This window comes from Emiliania huxleyi, assembly GCF_000372725.1.
Source record: "Emiliania huxleyi CCMP1516 unplaced genomic scaffold EMIHUscaffold_97, whole genome shotgun sequence".
Classification (NCBI taxonomy): domain Eukaryota; phylum Haptophyta; order Isochrysidales; family Noelaerhabdaceae; genus Emiliania; species Emiliania huxleyi.
The window spans coordinates 364497-376789 of NW_005194814.1; the positions used below are offsets into that span (position 1 = coordinate 364497).

General features: G+C 66.1%; 3 protein-coding genes across 3 annotated transcripts in view; 2 read left to right on the top strand and 1 right to left on the bottom strand.

The window, feature by feature from the left end:
* Window positions 1-642, bottom strand: part of EMIHUDRAFT_107954 (hypothetical protein) — a gene marked incomplete at both ends in the record, with an annotated part of 1914 nt that extends 1272 nt beyond the window's left edge. The window contains one exon of the mRNA XM_005756477.1: window positions 43-642. Coding sequence (XP_005756534.1) covers window positions 43-642 — 600 coding nt within the window. The remainder of the gene's footprint in view (window positions 1-42) is intronic.
* Window positions 643-1282: 640 nt separating this feature from the next.
* On the top strand, window positions 1283-3478 carry EMIHUDRAFT_221552 (hypothetical protein; the record flags this gene model as incomplete). Its single annotated transcript, XM_005756478.1, has 4 exons — window positions 1283-1287; window positions 2630-2886; window positions 3035-3141; window positions 3290-3478. 4 exons carry the CDS (start codon window positions 1283-1285, stop codon window positions 3476-3478), a joined length of 558 nt encoding a protein of 185 aa, XP_005756535.1.
* A 394-nt stretch (window positions 3479-3872) lies between these two features.
* Window positions 3873-5401, top strand: EMIHUDRAFT_221553 (hypothetical protein; the record flags this gene model as incomplete). The annotated part of the gene is made up of 2 exons (XM_005756479.1): window positions 3873-4377; window positions 4464-5401. 2 exons carry the CDS (start codon window positions 3873-3875, stop codon window positions 5399-5401), a joined length of 1443 nt encoding a protein of 480 aa, XP_005756536.1.
* Window positions 5402-12293: the final 6892 nt, after the last annotated feature.

A 12293-nucleotide genomic window follows, 5' to 3' on the forward strand; every position in this document is an offset into this window, starting at 1 on the left:
GTCCGCCTTTGCAGCGGCGCAGTGCGGCCCCGCCCAGTGGACGAGCGCCTGGCAGCCGTGCAGCGCCGCCCACTGACGCTCGAGGCTCTCTGTCGCTCCCGCCGCGCGCGTGGCAGCCAAGGCCAGCGAGCGGCATTCCACGTACAGCTCGAGCAGGGACGCCGAGTCCACGTGCGCGCCGAGCGCTGCGCTGCGAGGCGGGCGCAGGATGGTCGTGGGTACGCCCTCGCACACCGCCGGCTGGCCCCACAGCCGCTCGAAGCAAGCGACGATGGCCTCCGCGTGGACGACAGCAGCCCGCGGGCCGCTGACCTGCGTCTCGCCAAAGCCGCTCTGCCGCCACCCCTTCCAGCACGCGCCCTGTGCGTTCGGCCCTGTCAGCGCGCGGAAGACTGCCTGCGCCGTCTCGGGCCCGAGCCGCTGCTTGCGGTCCTTTGGGTCGAACAACAATGCCAGCCGTGCTTGCGCACCGGCCCTCCCGGCGTTGAGATCGAAGCCGAGGTTTTCGTCCTCGGCTAGAGTGGGCGGCAGCCGACTCTGGTAGGCCTGCTGGAGCCGCGTGAGGTGGTGCAGCAGGGTCGTGTCGGAGTCCTCCACCTCGGTCAGCTTGTGCGCCGCGAAGCTGGAGCGAGGCCAGGACATCACTGTTTCGTTTTCTTTTTATTCAGCATATACCGCCTCCAGTCCGAGCCTGACTGTTCTTCACCTTTCTACCTACCTACCTTACCCTCTTGCTACCGGTTGCCGACTCTGCGTGGCCGACTCACACAGCGAGCCTCCCAGCCTCCCTGTCTCCCTGCCTGCTGCCGATTCATCGGTCGTGCTCAGTCAAGAGATGTAGAGACCGACCGACCATATGCACAATATCTTGACTGAGAGCTAAGCCCAGTTCGACGATCGGCAGCCTCACGGGTCGCGCCGCTGGGCCGCTGCGCAGCGAGAGGCAGGCTCGCCCGGCGAAGGTTGACCAGAGAGTGCTCAACAAATACCAGAAAAAATTCAGGGAGCCTCAGGGACAGGGTACAGGGAGTGCCACTGCCACCACCCAGGCCGCGGGAGCCGATCGGCTGCGCCGAGGACAGCTCCCTTAGTGTGCGCAGAGAGGCGCTGTCCCAGCCACTTTGGCGGCCAGCCCCGGTCGAGTTCTTCGACTCTGACAGATCGATCTGTCAGAAAGGTACCGTCTGAAAAGTATTTGCTGCGAAAAAATCCCCGGGCAAAATGTTTTCACAGCGGGCGTGATTCACAGGTAAGCATGAGCGAAGCATGGGGTAGCAAAAGCATGGGGTTGGACTTTTTTCTTGGTTGTCACAGAGTGAACAATTCGGACACATCCCTGTAACCTCTTGCTTCGCAACCCCGACGCGCCACGGCCGATAGGCAGTTGTATCTCAAGCTATCTCAGAGCTGCTGACGACGACTCGCGAGCACCGGCGCAAGCAGCGCCGTCTCGCCACAGCGAGAGGTCATAGCGGGTGGGTAGGCCCTAAAACGGCGGGAGGGGTAGGGCTATATCGACAGAGATAGAGGGCTCAACAATCCCCCCACCCCTCCAACTTCCACCCCTCCACCCTCCCGAAGCGAGAGAGGTCCGTCTTCGAGCCCTCCCACTTCCACCCCTCCGACCGGAGGGCTCGCCAGCCCACAGGGCTGGAGGGGTCCCCGTCGGATCGGCGTCGGGAGGGCTCCCCACAGGGCTAACCCCCTCGCGGGACGCCGGGTGGGCTCGGAGGGACGGTCGGACAGGGGAGGATCTTCGTGGCGGGAGGGCTCGAGAGGGGTCGGAAGGGCCCTCCGGGAGGGTCGCAAAAAGATAAAGAAAACGAAGTCGCGGCTTATGTGACTGCCCCCCAAGAGGGCTCGGAGGGCTCGGAGGGCTCGGGAGGGCTGGAGGGCTAGAGGGCTCCATTAGGGCTCGGAGGGGTCGATCCTCTGACCCCTCCGACCCCTCCGACCCCTCCGACCCCTCCGACCCCTCCGACCCCTCCGACCCCTCCGACCCCTCCGACCCCTCCGAGCCCCCCGAGTTCCCCGACCCCGGCTCGCAAGCTCGCCTCCAACCCCTCCGAGCACTCCATCCGAGGGCTTGAAGGGCTCGGAGGGCTCGGAGGGCTCGAGCTTCCGAGCCCTCCAGACCCCTCCGAGCCCTACTGGAGCCCTCCAGCCCTCCAAGCCCTCCGAGCCCTCCGAGCCCTCCAGCCCTCCGAGCCCTCCGAGCCCTCCGAGCCCTCCGAGCCCTCCGAGCCCTCCGAGCCCCCCGAGCCCGGCTCGGCGGCTCGCCCCTCCGAGCCCTCCGGGCACTCCATCCCTTGTGAGCCCTCCAGAGCCCTCCCGAGCCCACCAGCGCCACCCTCGTGCCTCTCTGCCCTCCGAGCCCTCCGACCCCTCCGAGCTCTCCACCTCTCCCAATCCCTCACGAGCCCTCCTACGCCTCGCTTTTGGCCAGCCCTCCCAGCCCCCACCCCTCCGAGTGCCCTCCTGGGCCCTGCCGCCTGACACCTCTATCGGTGGAGGGCTTTAGGTCACGGTACACACTCCCGCCCTCCCGACCCCTCCACACCCCTACAGCGGCACCCCTACCCCTCCCACCGTTTTAGGGCCTACCCACCCGCTCTCCGAGACGCGAGAGGTGGCCGTGGCTGCTTGCGCGCGGCGTCACGTCTCTCGGCGTTTTCGGCCTCTTTTGGGCTTACAGCCGCGACGAGCTCGCTCTCGGCGACGTGGCGGCGCTGTATCAGACCATCCCGCTGTGGACCATCCTCTTCTCCTATCTGTACCTGAAGGAGAAGCCAAACGCCGCGCAGGGCGTCGCGGCGACGCTGGCTTTGACGGGCGCGATGCTCATCGCGCGGCCCACATTTGTGCGGCAAGCCATCGGCGCGGCGGGTCAGGGCGGCAGTCGGCAGCGTCCGAGGTGGACGAGGGTCAGAAGCTGCTCGTGATTGCCGTCGTCCTCGTCTCCGCGTTTGCTTCTGGCAGCGGCCTCGTCTGCTTCACCGTGCTCAGCCGACACGGTGTCTCGTCCGGTTCCCAGCTCTATACCTCACGATGGGACTCGGCACCTGCTTCTCGATCGCCGTCGCAGCGTCCGTCGGCGCGTTCGACGTTCCGCCAGAGAAGGGGCTAGCCGCGTGGCTGTCGGTGCTCGGCGTGTGCGTGTTTGGGACCCTCGCCACGCTCTTCAATTGGTCTACGCGGTGCGCCTCGACTCGGCGACCACCCTCGCCCTTTGCCTCGAGCTCGACGTGGCCCTCAAAACTTTGTCTGGGACGCGGCCGTCTTTGGCAAGAGCGTGGGCGTGGCCTCAGTGGCTGGGGCGGGGCTCATCTGCGTGGGCGTGCTGATCCTCACGCTCAGCCCAAGGGTGGAGCAGAGCACGAACGGGGTGGGGGTCCACGAGGGCGACCAGCCCGCCGGTGGTGGCGCGCCTAGCCACGGCAGTGACAAGCTGCTGCCCCCAGGAGTGCCACGTAGCTAGACCGAGGTGGTGTTTGAGCGAGTCTCGGACAGGGTCGGCAGGGAGCCCGAACCTGCATTTGCCCCCCGGTTGTTGATCGTTGTTGCCCCATGGTGGCTTGACGCACTTTTGCGTGCTCAAAACCCTTCCAGAGCTCTCCATGCCTCGCGCGGTGAGGCTGGCGTCCTCCATGCCTCGTGCGGTGAGGCTGGCGTCCGAGGCCCAGCGTGCAGTTCCAGCGGGCGTGTTGCGCAGCGACGCTCACGCTGCCGTGGAGTTGACCGCGTCTCCGTTGAAAGCGGGCGCAGCTGAAGAGCTGACCGCTTCTCCCGTGAAAGCGGGTGCAGCAGCAGCCAGTGCGCAGCCGCAAGCAAGCACGCCTCGTTACTCCGCAGCGTGCATGATTTTGACACTCATGCCAGGCTCGCTCTTGACTACCATCGACCAAGGCGTGATGGACGTGTGCCTCGTCACGATTGCAAAGGAGCTGGCGACGCCGCTGCACAGAGCGCAGTGGGTCGTGCTCGTCTACCTCCTGCTGAGCGCCTCGACTCAGGTCGCCGCAGGCCGCTTGGGCGACCGCTACAGCAAGCCGCGCGTGTACCGGGTCGGGCTGCTGATCTTCATCGGGAGCTCCACCAGCTGCGCCTTTGCGCCCTCCATCGAGGCGCTGATTGCGCTGCGTGCCGTGCAGGGCTTGGGCCAATCGCTCATGAGCAGCAACTCGCTCGCGATGGTCAAGTTCTTCACCAGGCCAGAGCAGACCTCGGTCGCGATCGGCTACAGCCACAGCATGATTGGCTTGGGCATGAGCCTTGGGCCGCCGCTCGGCGGGCTGCTGACCTCGGCCTTCGGCTGGCGGAGCGTCTTCCTCATCAACCTTCCCACAGGCGCGCCATCCAATTTGTGGTTCCCCACTTGTGCACACACAGCCATCCTGGTGTGCATGCCTCGAAGAGATCCGCATCTGCCCACACCCGAACCCTCGCCAGCCCTCACCCGGCAGGCGTGCTCGCGATGGCGCTCGTCTGCACCCTCCCCGACACGCCCGCGTCCGGCGGCGTGTCGCTCGACCCGGTCGGCAGCGTGCTCACCTTTGCGTCGGTCGGAGGAAGCCTCTTCACCCTCTCGGCCGCGCAAGAGCAGGAGGCAGCAACCTCTCTGTGGATGGCGGTCGGCTCGGCTCTCCTCCTCCTCCTCCTCGCCCTGTGGCTGCGGTGCGCCGCGAGGCCGCTCGTGCCGCGGCCTGTGCTCGCCTCGTGGCCGATCCGCTGCGGCGTCCTCTCCGCGTGCGGGCTCTACTTTGGCGTCTCGCTCGCGCGCTACCTGACGCCCCTGTACCTGCAGCTGGGCATGGGGTGGAGCCAGGCAGACACGGGGCTGGCGATGCTGTGCCAGCCGCTCACCTTGCTCCTGGGAGGGCTGGGCAGCGGGCGGCTGGCGGCGCGCCTAAGCGCCAGGGCGCAGACCGCCCTCTCCCTGCTGCTGCTCGCGGCGGCCATCCTGCTGCTCGGCGCCGGCCTCGGCTCCTTTTGGCCGATGGGAGCGAGCATGGTGCTGCTGGCGGCGGGGCAGTCGCTCTTCCAGCCCGCGAACGCCGGGTTTGTGCTGGCGTTCGCCGCGCAGGATCAGCTCAGTGTCGTCGGCGCGCTCCTCGGGATGGCGAGAGGAATCGCATTGCCCCTCGGCATCGTGTGCTGCAACGCGCTGCTGTCGGCCCTGTCGCCTCCGCATGCGGCCTCGCTCGACGAAAAGAACGCCTCGTCCACGGCCGCGACGGCGGCCATCGATGCCGGCGCCGCTCGCACCACCGTGTGGCTGTATCTGCTGCCCACGGCTGCGGCGTTGGCCGTGACTCTGATGCGCGGCAAGCCGCCCGAGGCCATCTCCGTCGCACGCAGGACGAGTACCGAGAGCAGCGGCCCTGTGCGTGTTAGGTCGTAATCACATAACAAGCAACAACCACAGTCTCCGGGCCCAGGTCACACACCTGAGATCACACTTCACAGCGATATAAGAAACGGAAAGAAAACACACGGTTGTTCGGTTCACCTTCACGGACAACCCTGCCAACGGAGGGAGGATGGGAGGACGGCACGCCGCCACCACACTGCACACAGGGATTTCACGGAAGGAAGGTGTGTGCCTGTTGCTAGCCTAGGAAGCTAACCGTCGCCCACCCTCTTGCGTCTTGGCACTTGGGCGTGCGTCTGCCTCTTCCTATCTCCCTTCGCAGCCCTCGCAACCTTCATGCCACCTCGCGGTCGTCCCACTCTCCTCGTTCTCTCTCCTGCGCTTCATGCTCTGTCTCGTCCCTCCGCTCGATATCTCTCGTTCTCTTCTGCTGGAAAAAAGAAAGAAAAGGGACAACCCAAGGGAGGGATGGGAGGACGGCACGCCGCCACCACACAGGGATTTTAAGGAGAGGGGTGTGGTGCGCTAGCCGTTCTTTTCTGCTGTGAGGGGGGGTTCCTCATTCTACCACCCAAGACAGCTTGCAGAGCTGCGAGAGCTCCCGGTCACGCAACATTTCGTAACGACTAGAGGGCCCCTGCGCGGGCCCCGCCCCCCCCTCGAGGGGGGCGGGGCCCTTGCGACGGAGAAGAGGCCAGAATCGTACAGCAGCAGACGACGGACAACGAAGCAGTAGAGGCTTGCTAGGAAAATTGTAAGGCCGCCGTCAGCCGGGTTTAGATGTGTCTTTTTCGCGGGGAGGTGCCTTAGTGCCAGGTGCACCACATGTCTATGAGGTGTAATAAGCAAGACAGCGGCAGACAACGCGTCGCCACACACACAGAAGCACGCATATACTATGATACTCTCTCTCCTCTCTGTCTAGCGCCGACGCCTAGTCGGAGGGCAACCAAGACGCGTCGCTGTCCTCGTCGGAGGCGCCGCCGACATCGGAGTCGATGCTGGAGGAGTCGCCGTCGGTGTAGGACGCATCGGAGGAGTCGTCGGTCCCGAGCGTCTCGCAGTGAGAGGCGTCCTCGTCGGAAGAGTTGCCCGCCTCGAGAGAGTTGCCCGTCTCCACGGCCGATGTCGACGGCCCGCACACATCACCCGCCGCCCGTATGGCCTGCTCGAGGAGGGAAGACTCCGACTCACTGTCGGACGCCGCCTCCGCGGCCGCCGAGCCGCACTCGTCACCAGAGCTCCCGCCCTCGTCGCTCTCGGGAACAATGCACGAGCGGAAGCCCATACCGCGAGTGCGGGGACGACGGGCTATGAGTCACATGCTAGGCTTGGCGGCGGCGGCACGCCCGTTGCGGACAGGGCGCGATGCGGACGCCGGCGAGGCGGCGGCGGCCCGCTTGGACGGGGTCAAGCTCTTGGCCTCCTTGCTCCCCCCCTCGGCCGCCACGCCGGAGGGCACCTCTTTGGACGGTGATGCGGAGGACGAGGAGGAGGAGGAGGAGGAGGCAGAGCCGCCTGCGGAGGGGAGGGGACCGAGGCCCGCCTGGAGGATGGCCAGCTCCTTCTGGATGGCGGTGGAGACCTTGCCAAACGCATCCAGCTTCGTCGCGAGCGCCTTCACCTCTTTCGTGACCGGGGCGATCTCCCGCGCGACCGCCTTGTCAATCGAGTCCCCGAGGATGGCCAACTGCTCGCTGAGGAACTCGTTCTGCTCGCCGAGGACCTGCTCCACCTCCTCGGTGTAGGTGTGGGCGGCACGCGCAGCAGCGGCCGTGGACCCGGCAGTGGAGCTCGCGTCGTCGGAGTCGTCGTCCTCCCCCGGGTCGGTCCCGCCCTCCTCCTCCGCCTCGGCCGCGGCCTTGAGCGCCTTGGCGATCTTGGCGTTGCACTTGGAGATGTCACTATCTGACAGGCCCTTCCCGTTCGTGTCGGTGAAGGAGTAGCTGACGACAAGCTTGTTGCTGTTGAATGCGCCGCGCAGGATAGCGATAGCGACCGCTGGGAGCTCGGTAAGCACGACCGTCGTCTTGTAGAGGGAGGTGACCCACCTTGCCTCTGAATCCTTTGCCATCCCCTCCTGCTTGAAGTTGAGCAGCTTGCGAGAGCGGTCCGAGTTCTGGAGCAGCTTGATGCACGCCTTGAAGGCGTTGAATACGGTATCGTCTTTCGCGGAGAAGGCGATGCCGACCTCTCCACTCTTTGTGTCGAGTACCCCACGGAGGCTCACGAAGCGCTCATCCTCGTCCTCTGTTTTCACCACCACCTTGGATTTGCCGCTCCCAGGCATGATAAGCACAGGGCTCCAAGTCGGCGCACCGGAAACTGCAAGCCGCGCTGCCGGCTCCGCGCGCCGTTACCAACTCCCACAAGTTTGGATCTCCCTTTTTCCGAGATCGCTCCGGGAGATGTTCCGATCTCTCCTTTTTAGCTCGCGAACACGCACGAAACTGGCGGGAAAAGAAAAGGAAGAGGGGGGGGGGTGCCGACGACTTGAAATCGAGATAGGACGGGTCGGAGGGGGAGGGGGCGGGGGGGAAGGAGTTGTCGGTGACTCACTCGCGCACACACACACACACAACTACATTCGATGCGGCTCGCGCGGCGCCATCTCGGCCACCTCGATGGGGAGCATCGACTCGATCTGCGCCTGCTCATTCGGTGCGAGGGAGAGACGGAGGCGCTCCTTGACAATCTCATACTCCACCCAATCGAGGCCCTCGCACACATAGTTGCCGTTGACGACCTCCGTCTCCGTTAGGGCCGTATAGGCCTCGACCGATACCGGCTGCAGGCTCTTCATCGATCGCGCGTTCATGACCACCTCTATCGGTGACATAGCGGCTATAGCCTCACGGAGGTTCGGCTCCGACATCCACAGCCGCTCTCGAGTGACCTCGTACGGCTCCGCATCGCAGCCCTCACACGCCACGTTTCCGTCGACGATATCGCTCTCGGAGAGCGTCTCGTACTCGCGTTGCGAGACACTTTTGGCTCGACGCCGTGCATGTACACGGGCGTGCAATCAGGCTCGGGGCACATGGAGCGATGCTCCCCGTAGTCGTCGTCAAACTCGCCCCACTCGCAAGCGACATCAGCGTTCGGGGAGGAGGACGCACCCGCTGCACCGGAGAGCACCTCTGGATACACGACGTTGGCGGTGACGTGACGCGACAGTGGGGTGTGAAGGGATTCGGGAAGTGCGGCACACGGTCAAAAGTGTCGGTGCGGTTGGCGGCGCTTGCGCTGCTGCTCGTGCACGGCCATTGGGCCGTGTGCGCGCTTCATATCCGTGTGTGTGCTCCCGAGGAGTGTGGACAGGCGTTGCAGGACGCGCCGCGCCGCCGCGCCCGCGGGGCTCACGTACGGACCGCCGTGAAGTGATCTGTGATCTGTAAGGGTCCGCCCGCAGGCGCATTTTGTATACCGAGGCGGTGCCCGGTGCCGAACCTGTCGGACCTTAAGACAGCATTGTAGATCCCTGGGCGAGGGTGGTGGCGTCCCCGTCGGGTCAGGGCTGAGGGCGGGGGAGGCCAACCCGATCTCTCCGGCGTCCCGGGAGCGTGATTTTGACACCTCCCCCTGCGCCAACAGCCCCGTGGAGGGAGACCGCTCGTCTAGCCAATCAGCCTTAAGCGAGCGGTCTGGCCGTTGGAATGGCCGAGTTTGGTGGACTTGCGTCCTCGCATCGATCGTGATTACAAGCATTGTTACAATTCAACCACGAACTCTGGCCGTCTGCTGGCCAACCCGGGGCGAGGGACCTCCTTAGTAAGCCGGCACGCTGTGCGTGCGCGGCCGTTCAGAAACTTTCCCCCGCCCCACACATCTTTATCTCTCAGCGCGATGCCTCTCGTCGTATTCCCTCTGGGCTCTGGATGCCGTGAAGTGATGGGAGACTGATGGGTCAAAAGCATAGATCGTCAATCGACGCGTCGCGCCTTTGCCGATCCGGATAGTGAGGTTCTTTTGGCACCTGTGTTAGTGCCAGTGCGGCGCGCCAGTCCCGTGCCCAAAAAGAAAGAAAGAAAGCGGACAACCCAAGGGAGGGATGGGAGGACGGCACGCCGCCACCACACAGGGATTTTAAGGAGAGGGGTGTGGTGCGCTAGCCGTCGCCCACCCTTGGGCGTCCGCCTCTTCCTATCTCTCTTCGCAGTCTCTCGCCGATTCTCGCTGCAACCTTCATGCCACCTCGCGGTCGTCCCACTCTCGTCGTTCTTTCCCTTGTCGCTTCTTCTTCTGTCGCGTCGCTCTCCTCTGCCTCGTTCTGCGACGCCGCCGCCGCCTGCCGGTCCCTTGTTCTCGCTGCTTCTTGCCAGTAATAAATAAATAAAACGGGCACGCCAAACGGGGGGTGGGAGAAGGACAGGGTCCCCACCTGCACGAGCAGGATCTTGTAAGGACGATCAGGGACACAGGGGAACGGGAGCGGGGAGCGCATCGCGACACGGAGGGGGGCTGGGCAGGGTTCACCCACACGACAGGGTCCCAGGGATTCCTCTCTCGTATAGGACAGGTTGCACCCGGCGGCACGGGGGCAGGCGCGGGCCTCCTACTGGTTGCGCTCTCCTCGTTCTCCTGCTCCTGACAAGGGACAGCGACAGGCTCGCAGCACGGTGGACTCCCTATTCCACTGGCGATCTCTCTCGACTAGCGACCTTCCTCCGGCTTCTCACCAGCAGTCTCTCACTACCACGGGCACACTGACAGAGGCGGCCAAAAGGCTCACGTGGGTGGCAGGGCGGTGATAGGAGTCTCCCACTCTGTGGGCTTCGCTAGAGGTGCGGCCCCTGCGCGTGTCCTCGTCTGTGTGTGTGTGTGTGTGTGTGTGTGTGGTGTGTGTGTGTGTGTGTGTGTGTGTGTGTGTGTGTGTGTGTGTGTGTGTGTGTGTGTGTGTGTGTGTGTGTGTGTGTGTGTGTGTGTGTGTGTGTGTGTGTGTGTGTGTGTGTGTGTGTGTGTGTGTGTGTGTGTGTGTGTGTGTGTGTGTGTGTGTGTGTGTGTGTGTGCCTGCGGGCGCTGTGCGAGCCGCCCTGAACGACCACAATGTTGAGCGCGCTCGAGCACCTTGCCAGTAGGGAGTCTGGGTAAAATTCTTTTGGCGGCCTTGAAACGAACGAGACCGGCGGCCGGCGTCCGCCTCTCTCCACGCGCTGCTGGTGCGCAGCGTGCGCCGTTCTGCACTCGGGCACACCACCGCTCCACTCTCCGCTCTCCTCCAGCCGCACAGAGCCCAACCAGACCCCCCGACGGTCGGCGTTGAGCGTCTTGAGCAGTGCCACGAGAGCAGCGTCTCGCCCGTGTGCCACAGCCGCGTGTGAGTTGCGATGGGAGCCAGATAGCCTCCCGACCGGCCTCCCGCGCACACTCGCACTTGGCAGCCTCGAGCCTCACCTCGCCCGCTGCACACTGCCTCAGGCACCTTCGCTCCCGCCACCACGCCGCCGCTCCAGTGCTCCTGCCACTGCCGCAGCCCTCCGCGTCGCGTTTCTGCCACCCTTTGACCGAGGCCGTGCGCTAGGCAGGCGTGCAGCTACAGGTGCGCAGCGGCGCGCGGCGCACCACCGCCGCGCTCTCACTCCTCATCCCGGCCAGCTCTCCCCTCTTTCCGCCCCGCAGCTCCCCCGTCACCTCGCGATATCTCCCTCCCTCCCTCCCTCCCTCTCTCGGAGCCTCTCGGCAGGCCTCCGTCCCTCCGCCCCCCTCCTTCCTCCGCCGACCGCGCACCGCGCCATCCCCGCCGCCGTCGGCCTCACACCAGGTCTCATCGGCGCTCTCTGCCGTAGGTTGCGCGCCGCTGCAGGGCGGGCTGCGCGGCTCGTCGCTCGTGCGTCAGGCGCGGCCGCGGCCGCGGCGCTCTCGCCTCTGCTGAGGCGCGCTATCTGCTCGCCTTGCCGCTCTCCCCCCTCTCTCGCACCTCTCTCCGCACTCTTCCCATTCGCGCCACGCCGCGGCGTCGCCACCGCACCGCCCTCTCTCGCCCTCACTGCGCGCTCCTCACCTCGCGATATCTCCCTCCCTCCCTCCCTCCCTCTCTCGGAGCCACTCGGCAGGCCTCTGTCCCTCCGCCCCGCCCCTTCCTCCGCCGACCGCGCACCGCGCCATCCCCGCCGCCGTCGGCCTCACACCAGGTCTCATCGGCGCTCTCTGCCGTAGGTTGCGCGCCGCTGCAGGGCGGGCTGCGCGGCTCGTCGTTCGTGCGTCAGGCGCGGCCGCGGCGCTCTCGCCTCTGCTGAGGCGCGCTATCTGCTCGCCTCGCCGCTCTCCCCCCTCTCTCGCACCTCTCTCCGCACTCCTCGGCGGCAGCCCCGCAGGCTCGGGTCGCTGCAACCTCGAGAGTCGGGTTGGAGCGGATGGGCGGCGCGGGGGCCAGCGTCGGCGGCGCCGCCCCGCCGCCGCCTCGACTCCTCCTCCTCCTCCGTCGCTGTCTACATCTTTCGACGGCATGCGCCGCCTCGCAGAGCGCGTCCAGAGCAGCTCGGGCGGCGCTGCTGCGGCGGGGGCGGATGGCGCGGTCGCCGCGCCGCTCATCGGTGAGCCGGCGCTCCCGCGCGGCGCTCCGGCGGCCGGCGGCGTGTTTCGCCGCTGCGGAGGGCGTTGTCGTCGCGAGGGGCGGGCCCACGGCGGCGGAGGTGCTGCGCTGACGGCCGCTGACGGCGGCGGTGAGGGCCCAAGCGCCGGCCGAAGAAGCGTTGCCGCGATTGGCGGTCCCCGCCGGTCGGGGCTGGCAGCGCTGCACGGTGCGAGCCGCAACTCCCGCCCCCCGCCACTTCTCGCCCCTCCCCCAGCCCTCTCCCTCGGCCCCGCCTCTCGCCCCGCCCGGGACTCTCCCCACGCCGCCTCTCCGCCACCCGCCAGTTGTTTTCCCAGCCAGGAGGTGGAAGCCCCGGCCACGCCCAAGCGCGACTGCCTGCAAGCAGAC